The 26,779-nt window shown below is 46.9% G+C and overlaps 1 protein-coding gene and 2 long non-coding RNA genes across 4 annotated transcripts; all 3 read right to left on the minus strand.

Annotated features, from left to right (window-relative positions):
* Positions 1-3,390: 3,390 nt before the first annotated feature.
* LOC125331576 lies at positions 3,391-4,978 on the minus strand. Of its 2 annotated transcripts, XR_007206120.1 has the most exons (5): positions 4,868-4,978; positions 4,748-4,789; positions 4,527-4,652; positions 4,338-4,406; positions 3,391-4,257 (listed from the first exon to the last, which is right to left on the minus strand). It is a non-coding gene; the product is annotated as an uncharacterized LOC125331576 (long non-coding RNA). The 2 variants fall into 2 exon arrangements; XR_007206121.1 differs by lacking the exon at positions 4,748-4,789.
* A 6-nt stretch (positions 4,979-4,984) lies between these two features.
* LOC125331680 lies at positions 4,985-14,403 on the minus strand. Its single transcript, XM_048315969.1, has 7 exons — positions 14,243-14,403; positions 13,238-13,412; positions 11,357-11,610; positions 10,968-11,052; positions 7,185-7,306; positions 5,657-5,743; positions 4,985-5,579 (listed from the first exon to the last, which is right to left on the minus strand). The coding sequence occupies exons 1-7, from the start codon at positions 14,401-14,403 to the stop codon at positions 5,048-5,050; spliced, it is 1,416 nt and encodes a 471-aa protein (XP_048171926.1). The 3' UTR covers positions 4,985-5,047.
* A 1,967-nt stretch (positions 14,404-16,370) lies between these two features.
* LOC125331577 lies at positions 16,371-22,580 on the minus strand. The gene is made up of 3 exons (XR_007206122.1): positions 22,080-22,580; positions 19,658-19,726; positions 16,371-19,137 (listed from the first exon to the last, which is right to left on the minus strand). It is a non-coding gene; the product is annotated as an uncharacterized LOC125331577 (long non-coding RNA).
* Positions 22,581-26,779: the final 4,199 nt, after the last annotated feature.

The raw sequence follows: 26,779 nt of genomic DNA on the forward strand, positions 1-26,779 counted from the left end.
GCCCACCTTCCCTGGCCCGCTGGAGGCCAGGCTGTGGCCGCCCTGCCCTGCTGCTGCTTTGAGCTTTCGCTACGCTGTAGCCGTGCTCGCCCTGCTTGCCTAGACCTCCGGGGGGTTCTCTGTTTGGATAAATCTCATCTGCCATTTGAGATTTGTGCTCGTCCCTGCCTCTCCAGCCTGCCGTTCCAGCGGGTCTGGGCAGACACCAGGGCCAGCTGCCCAGGGGTTTGTGAAGCCTTTGTTCCATCCTTCCCCTGACCCCAGACCACCGGTGCTGCGTGCTCCCCAAGCTCGCTCCGGAGCGCCCCCTGCAGCCGCGGGGGAACCATCGCACCTGCCCTGCTCACCGGGAGCCGCCAGCGCCCCTGCCGGCTGCAAGCGGAACTGCACCCGAGGGGAAAGGGCCTGACAGCCGAGAAGGCTGGGACTGGGTTTGTGATTGTTTGCTGTCACTGCCATAGTTACTGTTGTTTGTTTGACTGGTGTTATATATATATATATATATATATATATAAATAATAGTAAAGAACTGTTATTCCTATTTCCCACATCTTTGCCTAAAAGCCCCTTGAGTTCAAAGTTATAATAACTCGGAGGGAAGGGGGTTGCATGTGCCATTCCAAGGGAGGCTTCTGACTTCCTTAGCAGACACCTGTCTTTCAAACCAAGACAACACCACTGTGCTATTAATGCATATGGTTGGAATTCAGCCAGGATAAGGAAAAGCCTCAGTGGTAACTCTGCTTGTCGTCTGGATACAAAGGATGTCTGAATTTTATCTGTCACAAGTTGCAGTGCTTCACGGGCTTCTGGATTGAGTTTGTGAGGACATGTTAAATCTGTATCTCCCTTAAGCAAATTAAATAAGGGTGACAATTCCTCAGTGGAGATACCAAGGGTAGGTCTGAGCCAATGAACAGCTCCTAATAATTTTTGCAAATCATTTAGCGTTTCAATAGAGGTCCTCAGCACAATGGGCTGAGGAACAATTTTCTGTTCAAATAGTAGAAACCTAGGTATTTCCAGGGTGGGACAGTTTGAACTTTTTCTGCTGCAATACAAAGACCAAATTTGTCAAAAGAAAGACGCAAAAAGGCAAAACAGTTCTGCTATACAAGAGTCATCTGCTACTAGCAGTGTATCATCCATATAATGATACAATAGAACTGTTGAAAACTGTTGCCGCACCGGTTGTAAAGCACTTGCTACCACAACCTGGCATATTGTAGGACTGTTTTCAACCATCCTTGAAGCCCACCGTTGGTGCAGCCCGGAAACATTGCATGTCTAGGATCATTTTAGGAGACTGTAAGTCTGTTCAGGGAGCCATTTGCAATGTATGAATGATGCACAGTCCCCAGTCCTGGTACCACCAGCAACATTTATTGAAAGCGTACATAGCTTTTATAGTATTTCACTCCCGGGTTGGAATAGCATGAGCCTGGATCACCAATAGTATAACTGGTCATACGTCTGCTAACCAGTAATATACGTGATCAAGTCCCTAACAGCAACATCAGCCTTTCTTCCCTGAGACAAGTGCTTGTATAACAATTTCTTCTGCAAAACTACTGTGCTTCTGCTACTTGTTCCATTTTACATCTCTCCTGCCTTGACTCAATAGTCCTTTCTTTCTAACGAAACCTCTTTGTTCTCTTATTATAAGTTTTCTTTGTTTTCCTTCCCCACGCACAACACATCACAAAACACCATAGAAAAGGGGGGAATCTCCCAATCCTCACTCAAAAACCCCCTCAGTGAGCACCCCAATTCCACACCAATTTCCCCTGGGGACTCCCAGTCTCCCCACAACCTCCCCATCTCAGAGGGGGTCCCTGACCCCTCCAATGTCCCCCCTCAGGCCCCGCTTGGGAGGGGCTTCTCCTCTTCCTCAAGGGGACAGCGATGGCCTGAGGGGAGCACAGGGCAATGTTGGGGACCCCCAAACCATAAAACCACCTCAAAACCCCCCTTTTCACCTCAAATCATCCCCATTTCTGCCACACCCAGGGGGTCTTCTTCTCCTTCTATTCCTCCCCCTCTTCCTCCATGGGCGTGGGAGGGACACAGGGGGGACTGGGCTCCCTTCAAAACCCAACCCTCCCCCAAAACCCCACAAACTCCCCTTTCTCCCCCCAATCCATATTCTCTCCTTTCTCCCACTTTTTGGCCTCAAGGAGCCCCTTTTGCACCTCAAACCCTGCTCCCAAGCCCCCACATTCCTACTCTGCACCACAAATTTCCCCTTCTCACAACAGAAATCCCCCATTCACACCCCAAATTCCTCCCAATACCCCCAAATCCCCTCAATGCCCCCTCCCCTCCCTTGCCCCGGCCCCTCCCATCCACTTTTTTCCCAAATCCTGCTCTTCCCACCCCAAAGCACCCCCACCCCCCCCCCCTTCTCCCCTAACCTGACCTCCCCCTCACATCCCCTCTCCACCCCTCCAACCCCCCCAGACTACCCCACAACCACCCCGATCCCCCCCGACCCTGCCCGGGCCCTGCCGCCAGCTGACCGCGCCTCTTCCGCTCCCTAGCGCCGCCTACTGGGGGGGAGGACCCGCGTCCCGCTGCCTTGCCAGGCGGCACTGCCTGCCCGGCCGCGCTCCCTCACGGAGCACCCCCGCTCCAGCCACGCCACGCCCCACCCACACACTCAAGTGTCCCTGCCGCATCCCCCGACCTCGCTGCCCCTGGGCACGCACCTTCCTCTTCTGCCTCATCTCCGACACGAGAGCCCTGCTCAGCCCAGCCGGCTTTCTGCCTTCTCACTTTCACTGAAATCCCTTTTCAAGAATAAAACTATGATTTTCCATCTCCCCACTGTAGTCCGTTTCCTCCCATCAGTTCTTGCCAAGAGGCCGTTCCCTTCCGTGGGAAGCAAGGTGATAGGAATGTGACACGGCTTTGGATTCTCCAGGTCAGGGTCAGTGGTGTGGACCGCCAGAGCCAACAGCGCACAAGCGAACCCTCTGCATGCTGGCACCACCCGAGAACTGCATGGTGAGAGCAGCTGGACTTCCAGGAACACACGATTGGACATGGAGATTTCCAGCGGGGTGGGAAAGGTAGCACAGGAGCTGATAACTGGGGCAGGAACAAGCTCCGAGGGGAGCGGGCAAAGACAAGGAAGCACCCAAAGCAATGGTGCAAGGACTTGCTGTGGCCATGGCAGCGTTAAGGAACAATCCAGTGTGACATTGCAGAGTCCGTCTGGGAGAAATCCCAAGGCCACAGATTTTAACTGCTGGGACTGGAGCATGTTCACAGCAGCGGCTCCAGTGACTCCACACATCCCAACTTGAGTCCCCACAGAACCACTCACACAGTCACACCAGGTTTCCTCACTGCTTCAGCCCCAGGTTTGCCATGGCAGAGTCTCAGATGTCTTGTTCCACAAAGCCATTTATTTATGGTGCAGTAACACAGAAACAGCTGGAGCTGCTGAATCCAAGCAGGACCCCAAACAAAGCACCCCTGGACTCGTGTCATTTTTCCCACCATTTTCCCATTTTTATTCACATTTCCCACCCTTTTCCCCTCAAGTTTCCCACCACTTTTCCTCTCATGCTTCCCGCCCTTCCACCCCCTCACATTTCCCATCATTTTTGGCCTCATGTTTCCTGCCTTTTTTCCCTTATGTTTCACACCTGTGTCTCCTCCCATTTCCCATCTTTTTCCCTCATGTTTCCTGCCCTTTCCTCCTCTCACATTTCCTGCCCTTTTCCCCTACACTACAAATTTCAAGTCCCCAGGCCCTCTCCCACCACACCCATACACCAGAGTGTGCAGCAGGGCAGAGCAGCTCCGGGCCAAACCCACTCAGGCACCCGTGACACGGGAGATCACAAAAGAGGGGATGCAACGAGGAGAGAAAACTCTCGGCGATAAGAATGACTGCAAGCACATCAAAGGGCTAAGGCAAAAGACCTGCGACACAAGATGTCTGAAAGACAGGGAACGCACGATAGACAAGTGACACAACATGCACCGGGACTGCTCTGCCCTGTGCACCTCGGCATTGTGATCAAATGTGAGACTTTATGTGGCCTAAGGGGCCGCTTCTTGGGTATCCCCATCTCCAGAGCTGATTCAAAAATCCCTCCCAGCAAGCCCCGACTCGATACCCCGCTTTCATCCCCTTGACTTATCTCTCAGATGTCCTGGGATGTGAATCCACCTGGGGTGCAAAAGAAGGCCGCCTCACCATCCGGGAAGCTCCAGCCGTTGTTGGGCTGTTTTCTCTTTAGTCGGCTACAATTAAAAAAAAAACCAAACATCACTACAGGAACTTAGTGGCGCATCGGCCAAACCCCAACAATTCTGCCACTCACCATCTCCTAAGAAGGCCGAGGTCCTAGGGCCGCAGGCTTAGAGGCTGACGCCGTCGTCGCGGGGTATACCTGGGTTAAGAGGAGACGAGGTGAAGCAGCACTGCCGAAACTTGAGCAGACCCTCGCTTCTCCTCCCTCCCTGACTCGCCGCAACTCCTCCGTCATTGCCAAAGGCTACCCGGATGGTACCTTCGAATGGAAAATGTAAATGCTTTATTGCAGAGTCCTGTAATACTTCCAGAGGGCTCATGAGGGCAGCGAGCCGGGACTGTCCACTGGTTGGCGAGGAGGTTCAGCATAATACAAGTGGACTGCCTAAAACACACAAATGACAATGGATGCTGAAAGCTTAGAGTACCAGAACTTGGCACCCAAGCAATAACAACTTCTTTCCACCAGTCACCGCTTACCTCGCTCACTTCACCTTGACTGCTGCTATCTGGCTTTACCTCCTCAAAACAAAGACAAGGAACAATGCTGTAACACAGCCACCATTTACACTTGCCCTGCAAACACAAACGGTGACTGACCTTCCTGTGCGAACACTCTCATCCAGTATGGGGCTCTCTGCCACGGATTTAACCTGTCTGCATCTGAAAGAAAGTGATGACAAAAGTCAAAGTGCTGCATGAGAACTTAATGGCTCCAGCCATCTTGTGTCAATCTAGGAATACCATCTAGAGGCCAAACTACACCCTACGCTACAAATTTCAAGTCCCCGGGCCCTGTCCTATCACACTCATATACCAGACTGTGCACAGGGCAGAGCAGCTCCAGGCCAAACACATGCAGGTACCCGTGACACAGGTGATGACAAAAGAGGGGATGCGACGAAGAGAGAAAACTCTTGGTGAAAAGAATGACTGCAAGCACATCGAAGGGCTAAGGCAAAAGACCTGTGACACAAGATGCCCAAAAGACAGAGAACACACGATAGACAAGTGACAACACGCACCAGGACTGCTCTGCCCTGTGCACCTTGGCATTGTGATCAAATGTGAGACTTTCCCTTTATGTGGCCTAAGGGGCCCCTTCTTGGGTATCCCCATCTCCAGAGGTGACTCAAAAACCCCTCCCAGCGAGTCCTGACTCAACACCCCGCTTTCATTCCCTCCGTGGGTCATAGCCCTCGACTTATCTCTTGGACATCTGGGGATGTGAATCTGCCTTGGGCACAAAAGAAGGCTGCCTCTCGCTGTCCGGGAAGTTCCTGCTGTCACCAGGCTGTTGTCTCTTAGTTGGCTACAATAAAGAAAACCAAACATCAGGACACAAACTTAGTGGCATGTCGGCCAAAACCCAACAATTCTGCCACTCACCATCTCCTAAGAGGGCTGACCCACCTCGTTGCCGTGCTCCTCTGGCCTTCTCCATTTGTATTGGGTTTACATCCTATCCCTCTGCCTCTGCAAAAAAATTATTCATCAATGTCACTCCGACACACAGGGAAAGCTTAACCTTTCCTAAGTTCTCATGTGTCAAAGCGAACTGCCTAGGATACGACAACAGCGTGCATTAAGACGAAGGGCTAGAAAACTGCGAGACGCTGCCATACTGCCCCCCCTGAACCCCGCACAGACCGGCCACGGTTGCTCGGTCCGAGGTGTGACTCAGGTAGCGAAGCAAACCTAAAGCTTACCTGTAAAGTCTTCTTTCTATTCCTCCTACCACCCACTCCATTCCACAGGGCAGAGCAGTTCCAGGCTAAACACAAACAACACATTATGCTACAAACAGTGTGACACAAGAATGATAAAAACAGCTCTCGGGGAGAAGAATGACAGCGAGGACTGAGACAACGCCAAAAGAGACGACCAATGGCGTGTCTAAGGAGCAGAAGACAAGACTGTAACAGAGTGACCTGTTATAAGAACTGTCGGTCTCGATGATAAAGACAGCTGCGAGACAATGTTCAGAACACTCCTCATATCCTTACAAGCCCCAGGAAATTACAACTCACAGCTGGAAAGGATGGACGGCAATACAGCCAGGAACAAGGACTCAAAAGATATCCGACTCGACGCTTCCGAGATGCGATTCCGAGACATGGCTGAGCCCCCCGGTAAAAGAACGGACGATATCAGCATCGTGCCGAGAGGCGATAAGGTCCTCAAGGGGAAAAGGCAGAGACAGCTGATCCAAGGGATCCCAAAGTCACTCTAGACAACACAACACACTAGACAGCACGACACAGGCTGGAGCTGTTCTGCACTGCACACCCTACAGTTGCAATCAAAAGTAGAGCTGCTCCCTTTAGGTGTCCTCAGAGGCCCCTTAGAGGGCATCCCTTACCCCTGCACTAATTATTAAATCTCTCCCAGGAATTTCCAACTCACTACTCTGCTATCATCCCATCTCCAGGTCACAGCCCCCGACTTATCTTTCGGATGACTGGTGACATGAATCCACAGTGGACGTGAAATGAGTCCTCCTCAGCTGTCTCAGAAGGCCCCATGATAGCCAGGTTAGCCTCTTAGCCAGCAAGATAAAGAAAACCAAAATCAATGCGCAAGTTTAGGGGCGTATAGGCCAAATCCTACTCGCCATCTCCTAAGTGCATCGAGGTCGTCAAGTCTCCGGATTCGTCTCAAGTCAAAAGCTGTGGCCATTATTTCAATGGACACCTAGGTTAGCGAGGGACAAAGTTACACTGTGCTTCTGTGAGTGTGGTGGATGCATTCGTGTGCTTTAAGATACGTAAATACATCTACTATGCTTGAGGAAAAGCCTTAGGGGGCCCCTAATGGACAGCTTTTCCCACCATGCAGCCTTCAAAACCCCTCCTGGCACTTCCTAAACCAGTTACCCTGCTCACAGTCTCTCTCCCAGTCATAATCCACAACTTACCTATCGGAAGCCTCAATTTCAATGTCATCTTTGACACAGGGCAAGTCCCTTTTGTGATACAATGAGCACACTGAAAAAATTTGAAGTTCTGTACTTGACACAACCCAGAAGTTACGATGCTCCTAAAAAAAAAAAAAAAAAAGAGAACAAAAACTGAATTTAAAAAAGCACCTCACTCCCCTGAACACTCAGCCCAAAATCATGAGCTTAAATACTCCCTGTGTTCAATGCTATCTTCTTCATCATGTCTTCAAAGCCTCTGTTGCTTTAGAGGCTGAAGAAAAAGCTGAGATAAGCTGAAACATCCCCTTCATTGAAATAAGACAAAAGCTCTTATCCCAATCAATGCCAAAGAGGAAATAAACCCCTTTGGCAAAGGCTGGGGTTAATATACCCCTGGCCAGGCCTGCCTCTCGTTCCCACAATGCCCTGGAAAAGGGAGGAGGTAATTACCACAAGGTATAAAAGCTCTCAAAGCAGCTGTACCTGCTTGGCTCGTCTGACTGAAATTCAGTGTAAGTAAAGGGCTGGAGTAAAGGGCTGGATAGAGGAAAAAAAAAACTTGTCAGGGAAATTATACCTTCTTTTTTACTACAGCTACATTGAGTGAAAGGGCAGAGACTGGGTAAGAAATAAAACTTCATGTTTTGGCAGCATAGATAGATAAGTGGGATAATTAGTTGCTAATTTGTATAGTTACACCTTAGTAATTACTAAGTAGTACTCCACGTATGACTAAGTAGGATGGAGAAGAATAGCAATTATATGAATGGTGTAACTCTCATTGGGACCTCTAATTAGGGCTATATACGTTACAAAGCAAAATTAACAGACCCCGGGCAGTGTTAGGGCTACGCATGTGCCGGGCTTGCGTCCATATGAGATATTTCATACCAGGACACGGGTAGAAGTGCCCTGAAATGCAGATTTAAGGCCTTAAAAAGCTGAAAAAAGGAGAGCTTCCTTCAACTGAACCCCTTAAAGTGAGGAAACAGGGTGTTTACCTCCACTTAAGCTGATACAATGGCAAATAAATGGCTTCTCCCCTTTAATTTAATCCCCTAAGCTATTAGGAAAAGATGGGGTTTCCTCACTTTAAATATCTCAAATGATGGAAAAAGGGGGATTTTTCCCTTAGTTTAAACCCTTAAAAAAGGTTAACCCTAATTGGGCTTCCCCCTCAATTTAAACATTAGGATGATGAAAATGCGGGAGTTACCCTTAATTCAAACCCATAAAATAGCACTGTTGAGGTCTTCCCCTTCTATTTAAACTGGAAAATAATGGAAAATGGGGATTCCCTGCCAGCTGATACCCTTAACAGCATAGAAAAGGCAGGGTTTCCTTCAAATGATACCATTAAAGTTGCAGGGGAATTGAATTGATTCCCCCTCAATTTGGGCACAGACAATTACAGAAAAGGAAGTTTTTCCCCCCAATTTAAACCCTTTTTCTCCTAATAACCCCTCTCTTTTCTAGGGGCATTGTGGAGGGACTAGGGGCTCTGGGGAGGGACTGACAAGATAAAAGAGGAAAGTTGAAACTTTCCCCCTGGCACCTCACATGCTGCCCCGCCTGCTCAGCTGCCCAGGTGCCTCCGGCTGTTCCCTAGCCCCTGCTGGATGCTCCAGCTGTTGTTCCTGGAGGGACACTTGAGACGTCTCCACTGGCCTGAATGTCAGTGAAACATTGATATAGTTTATAAATACTCCCTCTGCCTGCTACTCAGTCTTTATTTGTGCATCTGCAGGGAGCAGATTTACTCCATCCTTTGATCCCGTAGCTCTCCGGCCCAAATGCTGGTTCTTGCGGACGCAATCTAAGCAGAAAACTACTACGAGTGTTCACTTTTAAAGGAAAATTCTTATTACATCTGGCTGCACAATTAAAATAAATACTTGTATTGATGGTCATTGTGGGAAAGCTTTTCAGAGGAGAAAATAACCATTTTGATAGCACAGATACCATTTTGACAATATTGCATTCTCATGGGTTTGGGAATCCTGCCTGTATAAGACATCTGAAAATTGGTATTTTGCAATTTGATATTTTGAAGCTGGGTCACTTCGATATTTTGGAACTTAATATTCTGCTATTTTGAAACTGAATTAATTTGGTATTTTCAAACCTGGTATTCTGGTATTTTGAAACTGGGTAACCTCGATATTTTGGAACTTGGTAATTTGGAACTGGGTTACTCTGGTATTTCTGAACTTGTTCTGGCAATTTGAAACTGGGTTACTTCGGTACCTCTGAACTTGGTGTTCTGGTATTTTGATACTGGGTTATTTTGGTAATTTAGAACTTGGTATTCTGATATTTTAAAACCGAGATTTTGAAACCTGGTTTTCTGGTATTTTGAAATTTGGGTTTCTATTCTTTTGAAACTAGATTATTCCGGTATTTTGGAACCTATTTTTTTGTAGGCTGGTTTTTTGTTATTTTTTTTAGTATTTTGTAACAAGAGCTTTTAGTATTTTTGTAACCTCGGGGTTTGGTTTTTTTGTAATGTGTGCTTGGCAGGGACCTGGGGCATCCTAGTTGAGTCTCTTGGCTTCATTCGCCATCTTCCGCTACAATTAACCTAGCACGGGAACTGTTAAATCGCAGATTATACCATGAGACGCTTCCTGAAACAGAAATAAATTCCAGTTAAATGTCTCTTCCTACACTAACACCCGGCCCAGTTTAAATCCATACTTAGCCCAACTCTTCCTCGCCTCCCATTTCCCACCACTCTGCTCAGGGCTTTGCACCTCACGCTCTTTCCTCCCTCACTGGCATCACAGCGGAACATGGCGAGGTTTTGCCTGGCACTCGTGCTCTCCATGCTGATCTTACTGGGAACTCTTCTGCTTTTCACTGCACCAGCCACAACAATATTTGCTCACTAAAATAAATGCTTTCCACAATGAACTGCAGGTGTGAGGGAACAAGTGCCGCACAGCAATATTTTTCAGCCTAAAGACAAGTACTTTCTAAGGTTTGGATCCTATTCCAGTGCACCAGAACCAAACCAATCTGCTTCTGCTCTGAAAACATCAGCAACACAAAACTGAGCTACCAGCATGAAGCACCTCGCTGTTCCTACCCTGCCTGTCCCTCACATTCTGCTTTGTTGTGTCCTACGCTACCACGCTACGGGCTGCCGGGAGCAAGATTCATCCCTGAGAGCCATCACACAGATATCCTTGAACATTCCAACCTCAATGCCAATATTGTAGGAACCTCCTGCATTCCATTCCCTAGTACAGCAACAAGACAAAGTCCTCACTCACCCTGGATCTTCAAAAAGTAGTGTACAAGGTTTAAACAAGCCTCGTGGTTTGAGGGGCACTGTCTGACCAAAAAGCCCAACTCTGCATCCAGATGAAATGAACACCACAAATAGATCAATGAACAACAGATGCACGGGACACTGTCAGCTTGGACCTTCAATTAACTCCGCCCCTGCCGCTGGATTGACACAGCAATGGAAAAACACGAGCCCAAAGATCTCATGAGAGAGCGCAAAACATATTGAACACTGCTTCTAGAAGGTGCCACATCATTATTTAAAGGTGTGGCTCAGTTAAAGAGCAATACCAACAAAGCCCACAGACAAAAAGCCTGTTCTCCAAGAACAGAGCTGTGCACTTCAATTCTCCTTTCTCCAACAATTCCCACCAGACCTAAAGCTGACACAAGAAGCGCTCGGTGCCCACAAATCTAAATCCAGACCTGGCCATCCCTACACCAGCAAGTCCAAACACACAGTCTCAGACAATTTACATTAATTCATACCTTACATTTAGGACACAGCTCCGGCTGCAGCACAAAGTCAGCGCAGACAAATGATCCCCAGGAGCCGTGGAATTTTCTGCTCCTCCTGCAATAGCGTTTATGGCTGAACAGTTCAGAAAAAGGCCTGAGCACACAGGACTGGAGAATAAAGACCAAGCAACAACCCCTGTGCTTGGAAGGGGCCTGGGGCATCCCAGTCCAGGCTATTGGCTTCTTTTCCCTTTTATCACTGCAATTAACCTGGAATGGAGACTTTTTAATCCATCCAGACAATCGACACATTTCCTGAAGCAAATCCTCCACATAAATGGGAAGTACAGAAAAGCTCACTGCCACATTCAGAAACCCTTCAGCAAAGCACTTGGAAAAGCAAAGCTGTATGGGATTACCTGCAATGCCAGGGAATTGAAGTGAAGGTGAGAAACCAGCCCACGGCAAACAGCTGCCACTGCTTCTCACTCCAGTCACTACACAAGCGCAGCTTCCCTGGAATTTCACGCTCAGCGTCTCTTCCAAGCTCAACAGGGGAACAAACAGGTACTCCAGCATCTCCCTCCTTTGTACTTTGGGCAGCACAGACCCATCGGGAGGAATTGCAATCCAAGGGCAGATCTAAACATGGGACTTCTGCTCGCCACTCTCTCTACCTTTTCTCCAGCTTAGCCCTGGGCTAGGAAACAAAAGACAACAAACATTTAAAAAACATCCTTGAGGTGTCTTGAGGATGCCCAGGCCTGGGAGACAGGCCTTCCCACCACCCTCTTGGCCTTTTCCCAGTCTGACTAACTCTGGAAATGTGCACCCAAACCCAGGTTAGACAGGTTGGGGTGTGTTCTGCACACCAAAGACCACAGCCCCAAGCACCGGGAGCCTGAAGATGCTCTGGAGTACAATTCACAGCCTCGGTGAACCCTGCCATAGTAAAGCAAAGGGGTTTTTCCTCCTCTGAGAGAGGAAAATGCACAACAGCAAGGGCTGACCGAGCCCTTGTGGTCAACTGTGTCACTGAACAGGCTCACTCTGCTATTGTAAAATACTACAAACCCTGTGGCTCTGGGGTTCAAAAGCTAGTTTTAGGTCAGCAAAAAGCTCTCCGGCTGGGACAATTCACTGAATTCACTGGTAGATCCCAAAATCTGTTTTCAAGTTTATAAAAACCTACGCAAAAAAGTTCCGAGCACACTGGAATTAAAGGTGCTTCAGGCACAGGTTCCCTGAACTCTGGGAAAACTGTCCTGAGTCTGGCTTTGGGCTGCTCCCCCTGCACACTGTGTTCTCCAGACCAACCATCCTGCCTGGGAAGGCCAGGGAGAAGGGAAGGGGCATTGGAGGCCCTCTAGGAACCCCCAGCCACACTGCCAGCAAGCAATGACACTGTCAGTGCCTGCAGCCCTCACTCCAGTTTGTGTCAGTGGGTAATTCCTGACGTAGCACTTGGAGATATAGGTAAGGGGTGGCCCTGGCAGTGCTGGAGCAGCAGTTGGACCTGATGGTCTCAAAGGGCCTTTCCAACCTCAGGGATTCTATGGACACCCAGTGACTGGCCCACCTGCACAGACAGGCACGGGAAGCTGTTACACACAGATTAAACTGCCATGAGCCAGAGCACTCCAGGGCATCCTCGAGAGCGTGCAGAGAGCAGGAAAAAAGACACAGTTACAGCACCAATCCTGCTCCGTGCTTTCCCACTGGGGCATGAACACCATTTCGTCCTAATCTTGAGAGCTCCAAGGAAACTAACTATTGAGCTAGCAGTGAAAATGCCACTCTCCTGACACTCCTGGCCCAGAACTGCACTCCAGCAGGTTTCTGTGGGAATCTGAATTACATGTGCAGTTCAGAAGCTGCACATCCCTAAACCAATCCCTTGGGAACATGAAGCTTTCCACATGCATTTTGTACTTCAATGTGTACTTTCAGCACATTGGGACAGCTTAAATCAGAACGGGGTACTTGGTGACAGCACAGCATTAGATCAGGGACATGAGGAGACTCACCAGACAACATTCACTATGGATTCTCCATTCCCATCTTTCCAGCTGCAGCATCCTCATTTCTCAAAGTTCTGTTTCAAGGACTCCCCTCAGAAAATGGATCGCTGGTCTCAGTAGCAAGTCCCCAAGAGCATTTTTTCTCTCTGCAAACAGCAGGAATGACCAAGGACAGGTTCAGTCATAGGAAAAGCAGAGGATTGTGATGATTAGACAGTTTTCCCTGTGAGGGCGCCAGTTTCTACCTGCCATCCCTGAGCAGCTCTGCCTTGGTCCCACCTGCCTGCTCCGAAACACTTCTGTGGGGTTTAACTCCTGCTCTTTGGATCTGCCCATCCCCACTGCTCCAACAGGCAGCACCGACAGCACAGCAGGGGAACACCTGAACAGGTACAGCCAGGGGCACACCAAGGCCGCCAGGTCCTGCAGCACAGCTTCTTGTGCTTCAGGGCTTCTGGTTTTTGGTACAGATTCACTGGAATTTAACCTCGTAAAAGTCATCTGTCAAGACTTGACAATAACTCAGAAATTCCGGTGTGTCACTGCACCACTGCGTCACAGCTACTGTACAAGCTGTGAGAAGCAGTGAACAAACCACGACCTAACAGATAAATCAGGGCACCTATTCAACCAACAGCAGCTGCAAGAAAGGCATTGAGGCAGCACCTCACGAAACTGCATTAAAAGAAATGCCAACACGTTGAGAATCGCTTTAGTGCTAAATACCTAAAGCAAAGCCAAAAGTGATTTTCAGACACTTGAGAAAAGTCCATCCCGTTTTACCCAATCTCTGGGGCTTGTTTCCAGCCTGCTGATGTTCATTTCCCAGCTCCCACGTGGCTGCCAGCATTAGAGCTGGTTCCACACACAGACACACGAGGCTGCTGTGAGTTGCCATTTCAGCAGTTCCTGGGAACGTGAATACCACCCACATCTCCCACCTTGCTCAGCCAAGAGCCCATCCAGCACTCACCGAGAGCTGCTGGGAGCTGAAATTCTCCCTGCTCCCCCTGCCTGGGAAACCCTGCCTCCAGCTCCGGCCCCCCCTACTTCTCACCTCCTGGGACAGAGGAGCTGCATCCTTGCTGGCTGCGCCCGGCTCCGACGGCTCCGACGTTCGGGAGAGCGGCGGGAGCGCGGGAAGGGCGCGAGCAGCCCGGTCCGGTACCGCGCGCGATTCGAAGGGTCCTCGTCAGGAGCGGGGCGGTGCGACCGGGACGGAGCCGACCACGCCGCTGCCTGCCGCCGCCCGCGTGCCTCCCGCCCCACCCCGGCGCCGCTGACCCCACCACCCGTGTCCCCACACCGGGAAACGCCGCGGAAAATCGCGCTGAAAGCGCTGGGTCGCTGTCGGCGGCCGGGTCAGGTTCAAGCAGCCGAATAAATGCGTTTCTGAGGAGCGGGCGCCTTCCCCGGCGCCGTTTTGCCATTACCCAGAAGCGCATGCGCACGATGGCGCCATCTTTGGAAGGACAGGATACGCCGCAGGGCGGGTCGCCATCTTTTGTGGGGCATCACGTGACTCTCCACAACTCCGCCATCTTGGGTGCTGGCAGAAGCTACTTCCGGCTAAGGTGCCATCTTTTGTGTGGTATGGCAAAGGGCCCCGCTCCTCTGAAAGGCGTCTATTCCGCTGCCTGAACCTGATCCCGACTCTGACGCCGACTCTACTCTTGCACCATCTGTGTCCCCACACCGGAAAGCGCCCTGCGAGATCGTGCTGCAAGCCCGGGGCCGGGGTCGGACCCAGACACTCAGAAAGAGGAGAGAGGTCCTGCCGCGGCGCCATTTTGTCAGCCCCCAAAGCGCATGTGTACCCGGCCGCCATCTTGGGGAGGACAGCGTCACCTGCGCCCCCCGAGCCGCCATCTTGAGTGTGGTATTTGCCAGCCGGCGGCTGCAGTGCGTCATTCTGATCACTCGGTGGCAGCAGCGATTTACGTCCCAGCCAAAATCTCAGTTCTACGGAGACAGGAAAAAAACCTCTGAATACTCAGAGCTATTTCTATTGCCTTTATAGAGGTATTTTCTTCCATTTTTCAAGCCCTTTATTGTTTAATTTATTTATACAAAAGTTATATTTGCCTTTTTAAACCCTCTATATCTATATTTGGAATTTCTTATACTCTTAAGATCCTGCATAAGAAAAGCTACAGGTTTTTGTGTTTTTTGCAAAAACACACCCCCCAAACTTCCAAGCATTTTTGGGCTGTAACCTCCCTTTTTTGAGAGGACCCCACCTGACCCATCTCATACTCTACTCACCTTCTCCTTCACTACATCTTCCCTCTCCCAGTGACACTGGGATGCCCCAAATGACATCATCACCCCCCAGACTCCAATTCCCTCCCTTTTTCCTCGCCACCAAAGAAGGCATAAAATGAATCAAACTACCCTGGACACCAGCTTTAATAATGCTGTTCACATATATCCATCCCCCCTCCAAAAGGGGCATCTGCTAGAAAAATAAAGGGGAGTCAGCCCCCCCCAAATCATTAAAGTCCCTCCCCGGCTCCTGTCTCGCAGGCTGGTGGCTGCCCCACAGCAAGGGGGCAGTGTGTTCCGAGGATGGTGCCTTGTCTCCCATTCAGGCTCTTTGCCCTGTCCCTCCTCTGCTACGGCGCTCCAGCCAGTGCCAGATGCCTCACCCCTTCCCTGTGACCCTGCTGCAGGGAGATCATTCTGTGAGGCTGGAGGACATAGCTGTACCACAATAGGAACCTGCACTCACAGACCCACTGCAACAGCTCTAGCCCTCGTGCCGCTACCACGTGTCTCCCTTGGTCAATACAGCAGCTGAAAGTCAAGTGGGAAAATTTGAAGAGTAAAATGAAAAGTAAATAATCCTGTGGTTATCCTTCTGTTGTCTCTCACTGCTGTGGCAGGCAGAGCACCTTCAACATAGACACAAACACAGACACACACTGCACACGAACAGAAGTAACCCAGTGACATGAAAAAATCTAAGAACCAGGAATACAGGACCAGAGATGTCATTGGGCCTCACAGCTGGGGCCCAGCAGGAACAGGGGCCTGATCCCCACCATGTATCATCTCACTGACAGCCTCTCATCCAGTGCAAAGGCAAGGCAAAGGTGGCTGGTAAGGGTTTATTCCGTCACGCACGTAACAAGTCCCTGCAGCAAGTCTGCTCCATCACTTGGGGGCCCTGACATCTCAACCCAAGTTGTACTAGTGTCACACTTGAATTTAACAGAAAACGGAATAATGCAGGCAAGTATTCCATGCAAGAAAATTAAGAATGTACAGTGTTAACATGCAGTAATTTATTAACTTCTCCTCCTGAACTGCATGCTCCCAACTACCAGGAAGAAGTAAGGATATTACCACCTTTTAGAAGAATCAGTGTCAAAATGCCACTGCCCGACTACATACTTAAATAATTTTGTAGTTCCTTTCAAATGGGCATTTATTATTGAAAAAAGTGTATTTTTTAATATTTAAAAAAGCAGGAAACACATTCTAATTACTGTCAAACTCTTCAAAATACAAAAGGAAATAATAAAAATTATTTGCCAAATCTTTTTTTCATGTCTTCTGTCCTTTTATAGGACATTGGACATAGGCACTTGGTAATATTACATGTACACCATGTCTACTCCTTATGAGTACCACACAGCTTCATAGATGTACAAAAGACTACAAGCATCCAGGTGGAGGGAAATATGCAAATATACAGCTGTTTACTAAAACTGTTCCATTTCACAAAATTGAAAACATGAGCATGTATTTGAATATGAAAGCATATGTGTCCCACTGGTTTTGTTTCCCTGGTACATTTATAAATACGACAGTATGCAGTTAACTTATAAATTGTAAAAAAAAAAAAACCCACCTAGATGTCATTTCCATTTAACCACGCTGTGATCTAACAGTAAAGCCGTGTGAAGTATCTTAAATTCACAGTACACAAGTAATACATCACATTATTGCATATTAAAAAAACCCCACGAGACTAGAAAGCAACTTGAAGCATTTTATGACATATCTTCCAACAAAACACAATAATTAACAAGTGATTTTACATTCATCAGGGTTTTTCAAGCATCCAAGTAAACATAGCGTTAGATCAGTTCCAACCACAGTTGGAACAACAATTCTAACCCTAACCAGAATTTTTTTTTCTTCTTGCAGCAGGGACATTCTTCTTGTGCAGCTGCACAGTAATCTCAAAGTACGTGATGTTGACATGGATTCAGGATAATGCTATGATAACCTTCCTGACACACAGGACACTTCTTTGATTGAAGCTGAAACGTTACCCGTAAAAAAATTACTGCAGTCAGTAAAAACAATTTCAAAGTACACAGTTGTGCTCTAGCAAATCTATGCTTAGCTGTACCAAATAAAATTCTAAGTTAACAGCACAAAGGATCTCAAGTATGCCCGTGCATAAACAGCTACGAAAATGTGCCATTAGGTAATGAACCTAGACAAGCAATTATTTACTCCAATCCTTTGATTTTTGGTACTTCCACTGGATGTAGTCCAAGATTTCTTTTTCACATTCTACTAGTTAAGACCTCCCCAGAAACTCCTGCAAGCATATTATAGATGGGTTTTAAAAGGTAGAAATTATATACAGCTGCCAAGCGCACTGCAAGATTAGGACAAACTGAATTTGCACAGAGACCACAGATGTTTTCAGCAAGTCACAAAGGTGCTTAGGTATTAATTCGTATTAACACCAAAGAAAATAAGACATCTAGTTACCTTTGGGGCTATATGCCTATTCGGTACTAAAACAAGAAAAATAATCAGTCCTGTCCTGTCCTGTACACCCATCGAAGAAAAGACAGAACTGAAAGACATAGATAATCTTGTTAAAAGAATGGGAAATCAGATAATGTTCTGTGCATGGCTCTGAGGCACAATTTTTAGACAAAAAAAAAAGTAAAACTCTCTGAATTAGACTGGATGGCCAAAAGGGATGTATCTTCCTTGCCTCACAGTACTACCTATATGTAAGGAAGCTGCCTTTCCTTGCTATGACATGTAACACCGGCAAGGAAACTGTGGAAAAAATTAGGAAACTACAGCACTTACCAGAAGCATTTCTAATACATTTAGGAAGCACTTTCATAAGAACACAAAGAGCATACAACCAGAAATAATACTCTGCACAAGGCTTGAACTGACCAGCATCAGGGATGGATCAGGTACTCAGTGATTGTAAAGCCCATTTCCAGAACACGAGTTCTCATGTTATTACTATTTTACCACCTAGGAAATAGAGTGCGCCAGTCTTGATGTCAGGGTGTAAGTCTGCAGTAATAGTAAATCACAGAATGGTAGAATGGTTAAAGTTGGAAGGGACCTGCTATGGCAGGGACATCTTTCACTAGATCAGGCTGCTAACAGTCCATTCATCAAACCCGTATCTCTCCAATGTGGCACCAACAATCATCCACAGCTTTTCCTCGGTTTGCTAATGCAGCTACTCCACCATAGAAGGCTACTAGATTAGTCATGCACAATTTGCCCTTGGTGAAGTCATGTTTGGCCATCTTTAACTGCTTCTCTGTCTCCCAAATGTTTTCACTTGTCTTCCAGGGGGATCTGCTCCATGATCTTAGCAGGCACGAAGGTGAGGCTGACCAGGGAGCAGATCCCAAGGTCCTTGTTTTTACCCTTTTTAAAAATGTGTGTAACGTTTCCTTTTTTTCGGTCACTGGGGATTTTGCCCGAGTGCCAAGACTTTTCAAGTATCATTGAGAATGGCCTGGCAACTACATCAGCCAATTCCCCCAGGACCAAAGAATGCAACTGATTGCATCCCATGGACTGCTGCATGTTCACGTTCCTCGCGTGGTCCCAAACCTGATCTTTGTTTTCGACGGCTACTATTACGTATTCCCCTGCACCTCCCTGTCTTGAGGTGTAGGGGCTTGAGAGATGCAGGAAGAGAGACTACCATTGAAAACTGAAGTGAAAAAATTGCTGAGTATCTCAGCCTTCTCCATGACAGTTGCCTTTACTTTTCCTGTCTTCCTTACCAGGAGAGCATGGAGGGTGTGATGTGTGCATTTTCTTTAATTTTCCTTTTCTGTTCAACACACTTGTAGAAACCCTTACCATTATTCTTTGAATCCTTTGCCAAATTACACTCCAGCTGTGTCTTGGCTTTCCTGACCTCATCTCTGCTCCAGGCAGCATCCCTGTAATGAAAGAAAAGTATATACTGAAGATAAGCATGAGGTTACAAGTAATTTGGAATTCAGCCATCCATGGGTTCCAGATCTACTGCCTATTTAAGTGCACATATTCCAGGATTTGGCACATTTCACATTCATAGAGGTGTGTTGCAAGAATGGCACGCATTTTCAAGAAAGGTCCACTACAACTGCCCTGACCTATTTAAACTGGCGTTCAAACACTGCATGGTTATAGTGCTAACATTCATAGTAAGAAGTAATGCCATAGCCAGATGACAACACAGGACATAAATCTGAAACTGCATATTAAAGAAACATCTTCCAGTTGTAAACTGAGGCATAGTATTCTTGCTAAAAAGGGATTATACAGACCTGCAGCTCTACAGTGTCTTCTATACTACACGAAAAAATTAGATACCCAGGAAATGCCAGATTTGGAATGTAGAAGTAGAGATTTGCATTTAACATTTCAAGAACTTCCAACAAATGCCCACGGTGTACCAGGCATCTAATGTATTCTTACCTTCACTGGCTAACAAGTCTTTTTTGTGGACAGGCTCCTTCATCTTCTTTATGTGGCATCTAACAGACACTGTATGAGGAAGCAAAGAAAGCAAGAAAATCAAAATTAAATTAACAAGACCTATCTTATAGCTTTTGAAATGTACATTTCCAAATACACGTAGTTCTGTCATCACCTGTATTCTGGAGAGGCTAATAACACATGCCACATATTAAACAGTCACAAAATTGTAAACCTAAGCCTCATAACTGTATAAAGCCAACATGAAATCAGAAGCCCTGTGTTACAGGTTTCCCAAACTCCTCATTTCGTTCAAAAGCTGGAAGCTTTTGGAATGCCAGTTATAACATGAGCTGTATCAGCTGACTTTCTGGTATAACCTCCCAAGCACTGCATCAACTCAAAGAGGTGTGAATGAATGAGCCATGTGTGAAGGATTACCTGTATAAAGCATCTCACTCATACACATGCAGATAGACTGCTGAAGGGTTAAAAAGGATGGTGCTCTGAAACTCTCAGGTTCCCCAACCCTCTTTCCTTAACCCCTTCCTCAGTGTCTGGATGAGATGAAGTGGTTGTATGGTTGTGTTAATCATGACCATTCATCCTCCAGAGGCAGGGGTTGGAGTGCAAGGACAAAGGTAGTAACCACAGTCTCCTACTGACCAGCATTCAGCCTTTCAGCACTTAAGACACTGCAAATCCTCTTTTGCCAGCTCAGTATTTGAGTCAAGGGAAGGCACATAACAATCAATGTGCATTCAAAGGCATAGTCTGTCTACCTATGCTCATTATTAATTCAGCTGCTGCTATTAGTACTAGAGGTCTGTAATTTTACAATAGAACAATTATAGAATAATTCACTACAGCTGCTAAAATGTTACTGTGTGGCATAGAATGTAAGTGAAAAAATCCAGCAATGCACAGCTCTGCTGTGACACCTGGTGTCAGGGCCAAAGTAAGTGACTAGGTCAAACTACAGCTCCCTTCTTTGATTTTCAGAGAAGGAATTTTTGGGGGGCTTTCTGTGAGTTGACAGAAAGTCAGCCTAAATATCCATCTTCTCTAACTGATGGTGCAGGGACTGTCCTTCTCGGCCAAGCCACAACTAAGTCCACACTTTTTCACCCCTGGAGGTGGAAAACTGAAAAATGTGGAGCTGTCATTCATATGTTCCATTACCCTCATCTCATTCACATGTTACTGGACTCATACCTTCCATTTCTAGGACATGTTTCTTTTTCCTCAGGTTCAAACCCGTTACTTGGCCTCAGTGTCACCATACATATTGATTCTCATTTGCCCCATTTTTGTTTCGTGCTTCTTTTACTGCTCCTTTCACCAGAGGCTAAACTTCTTTTTTCTTATCACGTCTTTCCCATTACCACTGATCACCTTCAGGATCCTTAGGGTGTCATGTCCATGTGGGGCATGGGCAGTCCAAACAAAACATGCCACATATGTAAACTGGTGCATGACTTATTCCTATTTCATGAAGCTGCTAATATCAGTGGTTATTTTTCAGACCATTACTCAGGATATTGCCCTATAATTTTCTTGAACTTATTTTTAATAGTCTGCTTCATTCTTTTTATTTCTCCCGAGTGCTGTGGGTGGCAAAATATGAGCAGCCTTTGTTTAATTCCCTGCTTACTCCTGAAGGCTTGAATTACTTCACTTACCAAATCTCCTTTTTTATCTCCTGCTCTATCTTATGCTAGCCAGTGATCCATACTTACAGCGAATTTGTCGATAGGTTTTTTTTTACACTTACAGCTGCCGTGTTTCTTTCAGTGGGGAGTAGTAAAGCCATTCCAAAAAGATGCACATGATGATGCACATGACGATAAGCAAAGACAGTTTTTGTTTTTTTTTTTTTAATTTAGAGCAGTTTATATAATCTATTTGCACTCTTTACCAAGGTCCCGAGGCTCTCTAATGCGAGAGACGGAAGCTTGGTCGCATTAGTTTGCTGATAGAATTTAAGGGGGGAAAATGAGATGTCAGAAAGCATCTCACGGCAGCACAGAGCTCTAACCCCCCGCTCGGACACCTTTCAGTAAAAACAGCCCACGGCACTGAGCGCGTCACCTGCGGTGCCCTAGCACGGGCAGGGTTTGCCCCTCGCTCGGGAGGCGCCGCGGTGGCAGCGCCCTCCGGACCACGCGCCCCGCCCGGGGCAGCCGCTCCGCCCGCCGGCCACGAGCCGGCTCCAGCCGCGCGGCTCCCGAGCGAGCGCATGCACGGCCACGACGCGGGCGAGCGGCCGGGGCAGAGCCACGGCGGGGAACGGAAACCGAGCGGCCCCCGCCCGGCGCAGTGCCAGGCCCCTCCTCGCCCCCTCCTCCGCCCCGGGGGGAGGCAGCCACGGCGGACAGGGCACATCCCGAGGCCCCCCGGCCACCCGCAGGGATGCACTTACTTGGTCGGGGCCCAGGCATACTGCCGCCAGCCGGGGAAGAAACCGCACCGCAGGGCGGAAGCGGCCGAGGCACGGACAGAACCACCGCAGCGCACGGCGAGACCCGCTCCCACTCCCGCCCTCACGGCTGAGCTGCGCCCGTGCGCTCCACACCCGGGCGGGGCGCGGCGGCGGGGCCGGGCGGCTGCTCCCCGGCACGGAGCGAGGGACGGCGGCTTCGCTCTCCGCTGAGGCGGCAGTGTGCGCCCGCCGGTCGGCACGGCGCACGGTTGGGGTGGCCAAAAAGCGTTACCGCTGGACCTAGGGGCACAAAAGGATGCTCGGTTCTCTGTTCCCGGCCTCCCTCGTCGCTGCTCCTGATCTTCAGCTACGAAAGAATGTGTGGCAATCAGAGCGCCAGATACTGAGAAAAAGCAGATCTGAGAGCCCTGAACAAAACAGGAAAAGGAAGACTTTTAGTCCAAGCCAAGATGCCAGCTGTAAAAAATACATCACTTTTCAGGTTTCAGTTTTGATGGGTTACCTATGTTTGTCTGAGAATCAAAAAAAAAAAAACAAACCCAAAAAACAACAACAACAAAAAAACCCTCCCCAACAACCAAAAACATTTTAAAATGCCAGCTAATCACTGCAAATGTTACAGCAGCAGAGGAAAAAAGAAAACAAGAAGCCGGTAGTTTTTATACACTCCTTTGTCACATCTGTGCCTAAAATAAATCACCCAAATAATGGTTTTGATTCCACATTAGTGCATACAGCAGTTTAGTGAGTTTATAGCTGATGGTTAGGCTTTATGAACACTTAGTATTTCAGTGCTACAAGGAAGGAAGTGCTGAGCACAGATGTTTGCAAACAGTGATAATAGGATAATAAATTACTGTAAAGCAAAGGCAAACTCAATGTCACAGACTTACTGCTCTTATTTATGCAGAAAAAATACCTTAATGCATTCAGTAATAAGTTGTCAAGAATGCCTGACTGGTGCTGCAATGGGCAGACATACAACCACTATGCCTGAACACTAAGGGATTGTTCTGTCATTGTTTGAGTCAGCCTGGTGGAGGTATTTCTCATATCTAATTATTTTAGTTTTCTTTAGTTGACAGCCCCAGCTGAAGTCTGATGATAAAGAAGCATGTTTTGGAGATGGCAGAGGCTGGAGGGTGCTGAAGTAGTTGTGCTCTTTCTTGCAGGGCAAGGCAAAGCCATTCTCCTCACCACAACTCAGGGGAATTGAAAGCTGGGGAATAAGAAGAGGGTTTTAAAGAAGTGACATGGACAGCTCCAGTAGGAGCACAGAATCTGAGCCCCTTAAGATTAGACCATGAAAATAAAATTATTCTAGATCTGTGCCTAATTCCTGCTTCTCTCTTTTTACCACCTGTTCCCGGTGTACGCTTGGTCTAGAGTATCGAAACTAGACAACCTGTTTCTGAGATAGAGCTGAATTTCACAGCACATGCTCATCCTAACTAACATCATGCTGCCTGCAGGCTTTCCACATTCTCCTTGCCAGGAAAATATCACACCTATTTTTAAGACATCAATACAAGTCAAGAACACTTGTTGATCCTCTGCTCATTCAGGCATAATTTTGGACACTCAGTATGGACCTGCTGGGGCAAGCGCTGGGACAAGCATGCGTTTCAAGCAGCCTCTCTGATATGAAGCATGCCACTTCTCGCAGTCACCCTCCTGCATATTAGCTATTTTCTGCCAGATGAGAGGAGGAGTGCAAATTCTTCTGGCATTGGCTATATTATGGCACATGCCACCTGGGCACATTCCTCAGTATGTCTCTGGCAGCTGCCAGCTCTCAACAGTGCTCAAATAGCTCTCTGCCCCAGTAGGAATTTACTGATTTTCTTGTTTCTTTCCAGAAGATTGTAAGTGAACCTGATGGAGCAGAAAGTGAAAAGAACATGTTTTCGTGGGCACTGATTTGGAGCACAAAGTTTAACTTCAGCTCAAGACCCTTTTACAAAGATCTTCAAATACTGCCAAACTACAGCAGAGGCTGCAAGTGAGTGAAAAAGCTAACCAAACCTCCTTTGCCATTTAAAAGACAGAATGCTCCTAGAAGACAATTATATTTAGCAATCATGAGAAAAAATACATTAGGTGCAATCAACACAGAAAAGGTCCTCTTCTTTTTATGCCGGGTTCACTACGTTCCTGTTCCTTCTTTAAAATTGTTTCTCTACATCTGAGACAAAATACGAAAATTAAAGCAATTTTCCTGTGTCCCTCATGGACAGGAGATTGATGATGTGTTTAAACACTTGATCTAGTGTACAGAAACCCTCCTTACATAACCACAGGGACATTATATATGTGTCTCACCTTCCTACCATAAGTTACTTTGAAGCCCCTCTGGATGGAAACATAAAGACAAATACAATCCCGTGCATTGTGCTGCTCAGACCCTCTCTCCTCACAGAGACAGTTCCCTGCCAAGAACAAAAAGATACGGGGTCACAAGAAACAGAACACAATGAAGGAGGGGGAGGCTCTATAGGCAATATATTCCCAGTATTGTCTGCTCCTTCAAAAGCTCTTAAGTGTAAGAAAATTAGCTGTAACTCTTTTGACATCGAGTGACCATCAAGTGGTCATCAAGTGGTACTGAAGTGTTGCTGGATTTGAGTTCCAGAGCTCACAATACTACTGTGAAGGAGTAGGAATGTTAGGTGTTTGCTCCTGAAAGCTTCTTTCTCTCCAAACAGGGACTGCCCCTCTGAGAGAGTCACAGGCATCTCATGTGGTTGTTTTTATTTAATGCCTTCCTGTCATTGGCAGAGGTTTTCCTTCTTTCACTGACCTACTCGTGTCAAAGAGCAGAGAAGGAACACATGTGAAGGCTCCTTGCTTAGATCTTTTTAAAACAGGTGGCAAGGCAGAAGTAGTGAGTGAAATATCTACTACAGCATGGGAAAGGCTTTTGTTGCAGTTTTATGATGTAGCTTCTATGGCAGAAAAAAACAGGTGGAGAGGCTGAAAGTGCTATTTCCAAGTGAAAATATGTCCATATTTCGTGTCTGCTGTGTCACCTCATTTTACCACATTAAGCGGTTGAACCCACATTTTAATTCAAGCTTATTGATAATGTTGGTAAAGGAGAACACCAGCTGAAACTGAACTACAGAACTACAAGCTGAGAGTAACATTGTGCATACTTTTTGTCAGTTGTGCATGCTGTGCTTAACCTGGAGGTATTGACTGAAGAGAGACTTGTTTGTCCGAAACCGGCGTAGTCCATTGCATGGTTTATCCATATGATCACTCTGGTTTCAGAATTTAGTCATCACATTAGGCAACCAGTAATTGGGGACCTATTCTGACAATTTTTGACTGACTGGCAAAGTTAGATGAGGATCCATGTGGGATCAAGAAAAACCTAAGCAAAACAAAGGGGAATTTTCTAGCTCTACAATCAGGTCCATGCCAAGTAGACAGCAGGAAATAATGCACAGTCACTGCTGCCTGTTTTAACTGATGTGGTATTTCTCACGCTCAGGCAAGAGACTGATAGTAGGCATCGCAAAGACACCATTGTCACATCCTTCATTTTTAAAGAAGTTTGTTTTGTGGAAAATGCACAAATTAATAATTTCCATCTTTTTGCCCTCTCCCTCCTCAAAACATTTCAGACAAACTGACCTTTTCTAATAGAAATTCCTTTTAACCAAAGTGCCCTAAGTGGCTATTCTTGTGAATAGAGACCTGAGATATCGTGCCATAGTAACAACGAAGTCTCGTCCCAGTCTATTAAAATCTTGAATGGAGCTTGATATCCATCTCAGGCAGCAATGTGCAGGGGCTGGAACAGTAGCATTACCTCCCTACTTAAATAATTTAGCTCTGGAATGGGGACAACCAGGGAGAGGGGGTTTTTCAGAATTTCTTATCGGCATCTTGTTGACATGAGCAACTAAATAAGGGTCTTGCCACTCCCTTTCCAGGGATAAGATAGTTCACATATGGGTAATTCTTTTCTGTGCATCTTGTAAATATATTGAGAGGAGCCTAAGTTTTCTCTTTAGATGATGCTGCTATTAAAGAGAATTGGTCCAGAAGGAAAGGTTTGAAAATGTCTCAATTTCTACAGTTAAATTCATTTTTCCTCCTTTTGCCTGAGAAGTTTTAAAGCCAAATACCTGATTATAGTTTTCCAGTTGGAAGTGTAATACAGCATTGGTGGACTCCCTGCCAGTCACAGCTATCAACACAGCTTGAATGTCTCATACTGGGTACTCAGAGCTAAGTCTTAACCCATAGAGTTATTTGGTTTAATATTTTAAAAAAAAATGTTGGGCAATTTGCCATCTGCCTCAAGCACTGCTCCAATTTATCTGTTTTTTCGCTATTAATTGGTATATAATACTCTGAGGCAGATGACACATTCATGCAAAGCAGAATGTAACAAAGGAAGGGATAAAATGCAGTCCTCTTGGCACTTTGTTTTCCTACTAAACCCTTATGACAGTTCTCCTTTTGACACATGCCTCATTATTTAGCTTATAAATTCATTATTTCCACTGTAATCTTGCTGGGTTTTGGGACAGATACAGAAAAGGCTTGTGCTCAAGCCAAGCAGTAAATAACTGAAGTAGCAATCTTGAGAACTGATGTCAATATTTCCAGGGCCATTTCAAAGCTCTTTGTGTTGAACCAAAACGTGAGATCTCCATTCTTTTATT

This window comes from Corvus hawaiiensis, chromosome 11, assembly GCF_020740725.1.
Source record: "Corvus hawaiiensis isolate bCorHaw1 chromosome 11, bCorHaw1.pri.cur, whole genome shotgun sequence".
Taxonomy (NCBI): Eukaryota; Metazoa; Chordata; class Aves; order Passeriformes; family Corvidae; genus Corvus; species Corvus hawaiiensis.

Excerpts from the sequence above, each read along its gene's own strand:
- LOC125331680 (XM_048315969.1), bottom strand. The coding sequence starts at position 14,403 with ATGCGCTTCTGGGTAATGGCAAAACGGCGCCGGGGAAGGCGCCCGCTC. Across the intron at positions 11,611-13,237 it reads AAGTGTTTCGGAGCAGGCAG|AGAGAGTGGCGAGCAGAAGT; the intron begins GTGGGACCAAGG and ends GAGAAAAGGTAG. Across the intron at positions 5,580-5,656 it reads GTCAGCCCTCTTAGGAGATG|CCAACTAAGAGACAACAGCC; the intron begins GTGAGTGGCAGA and ends TCTTTATTGTAG.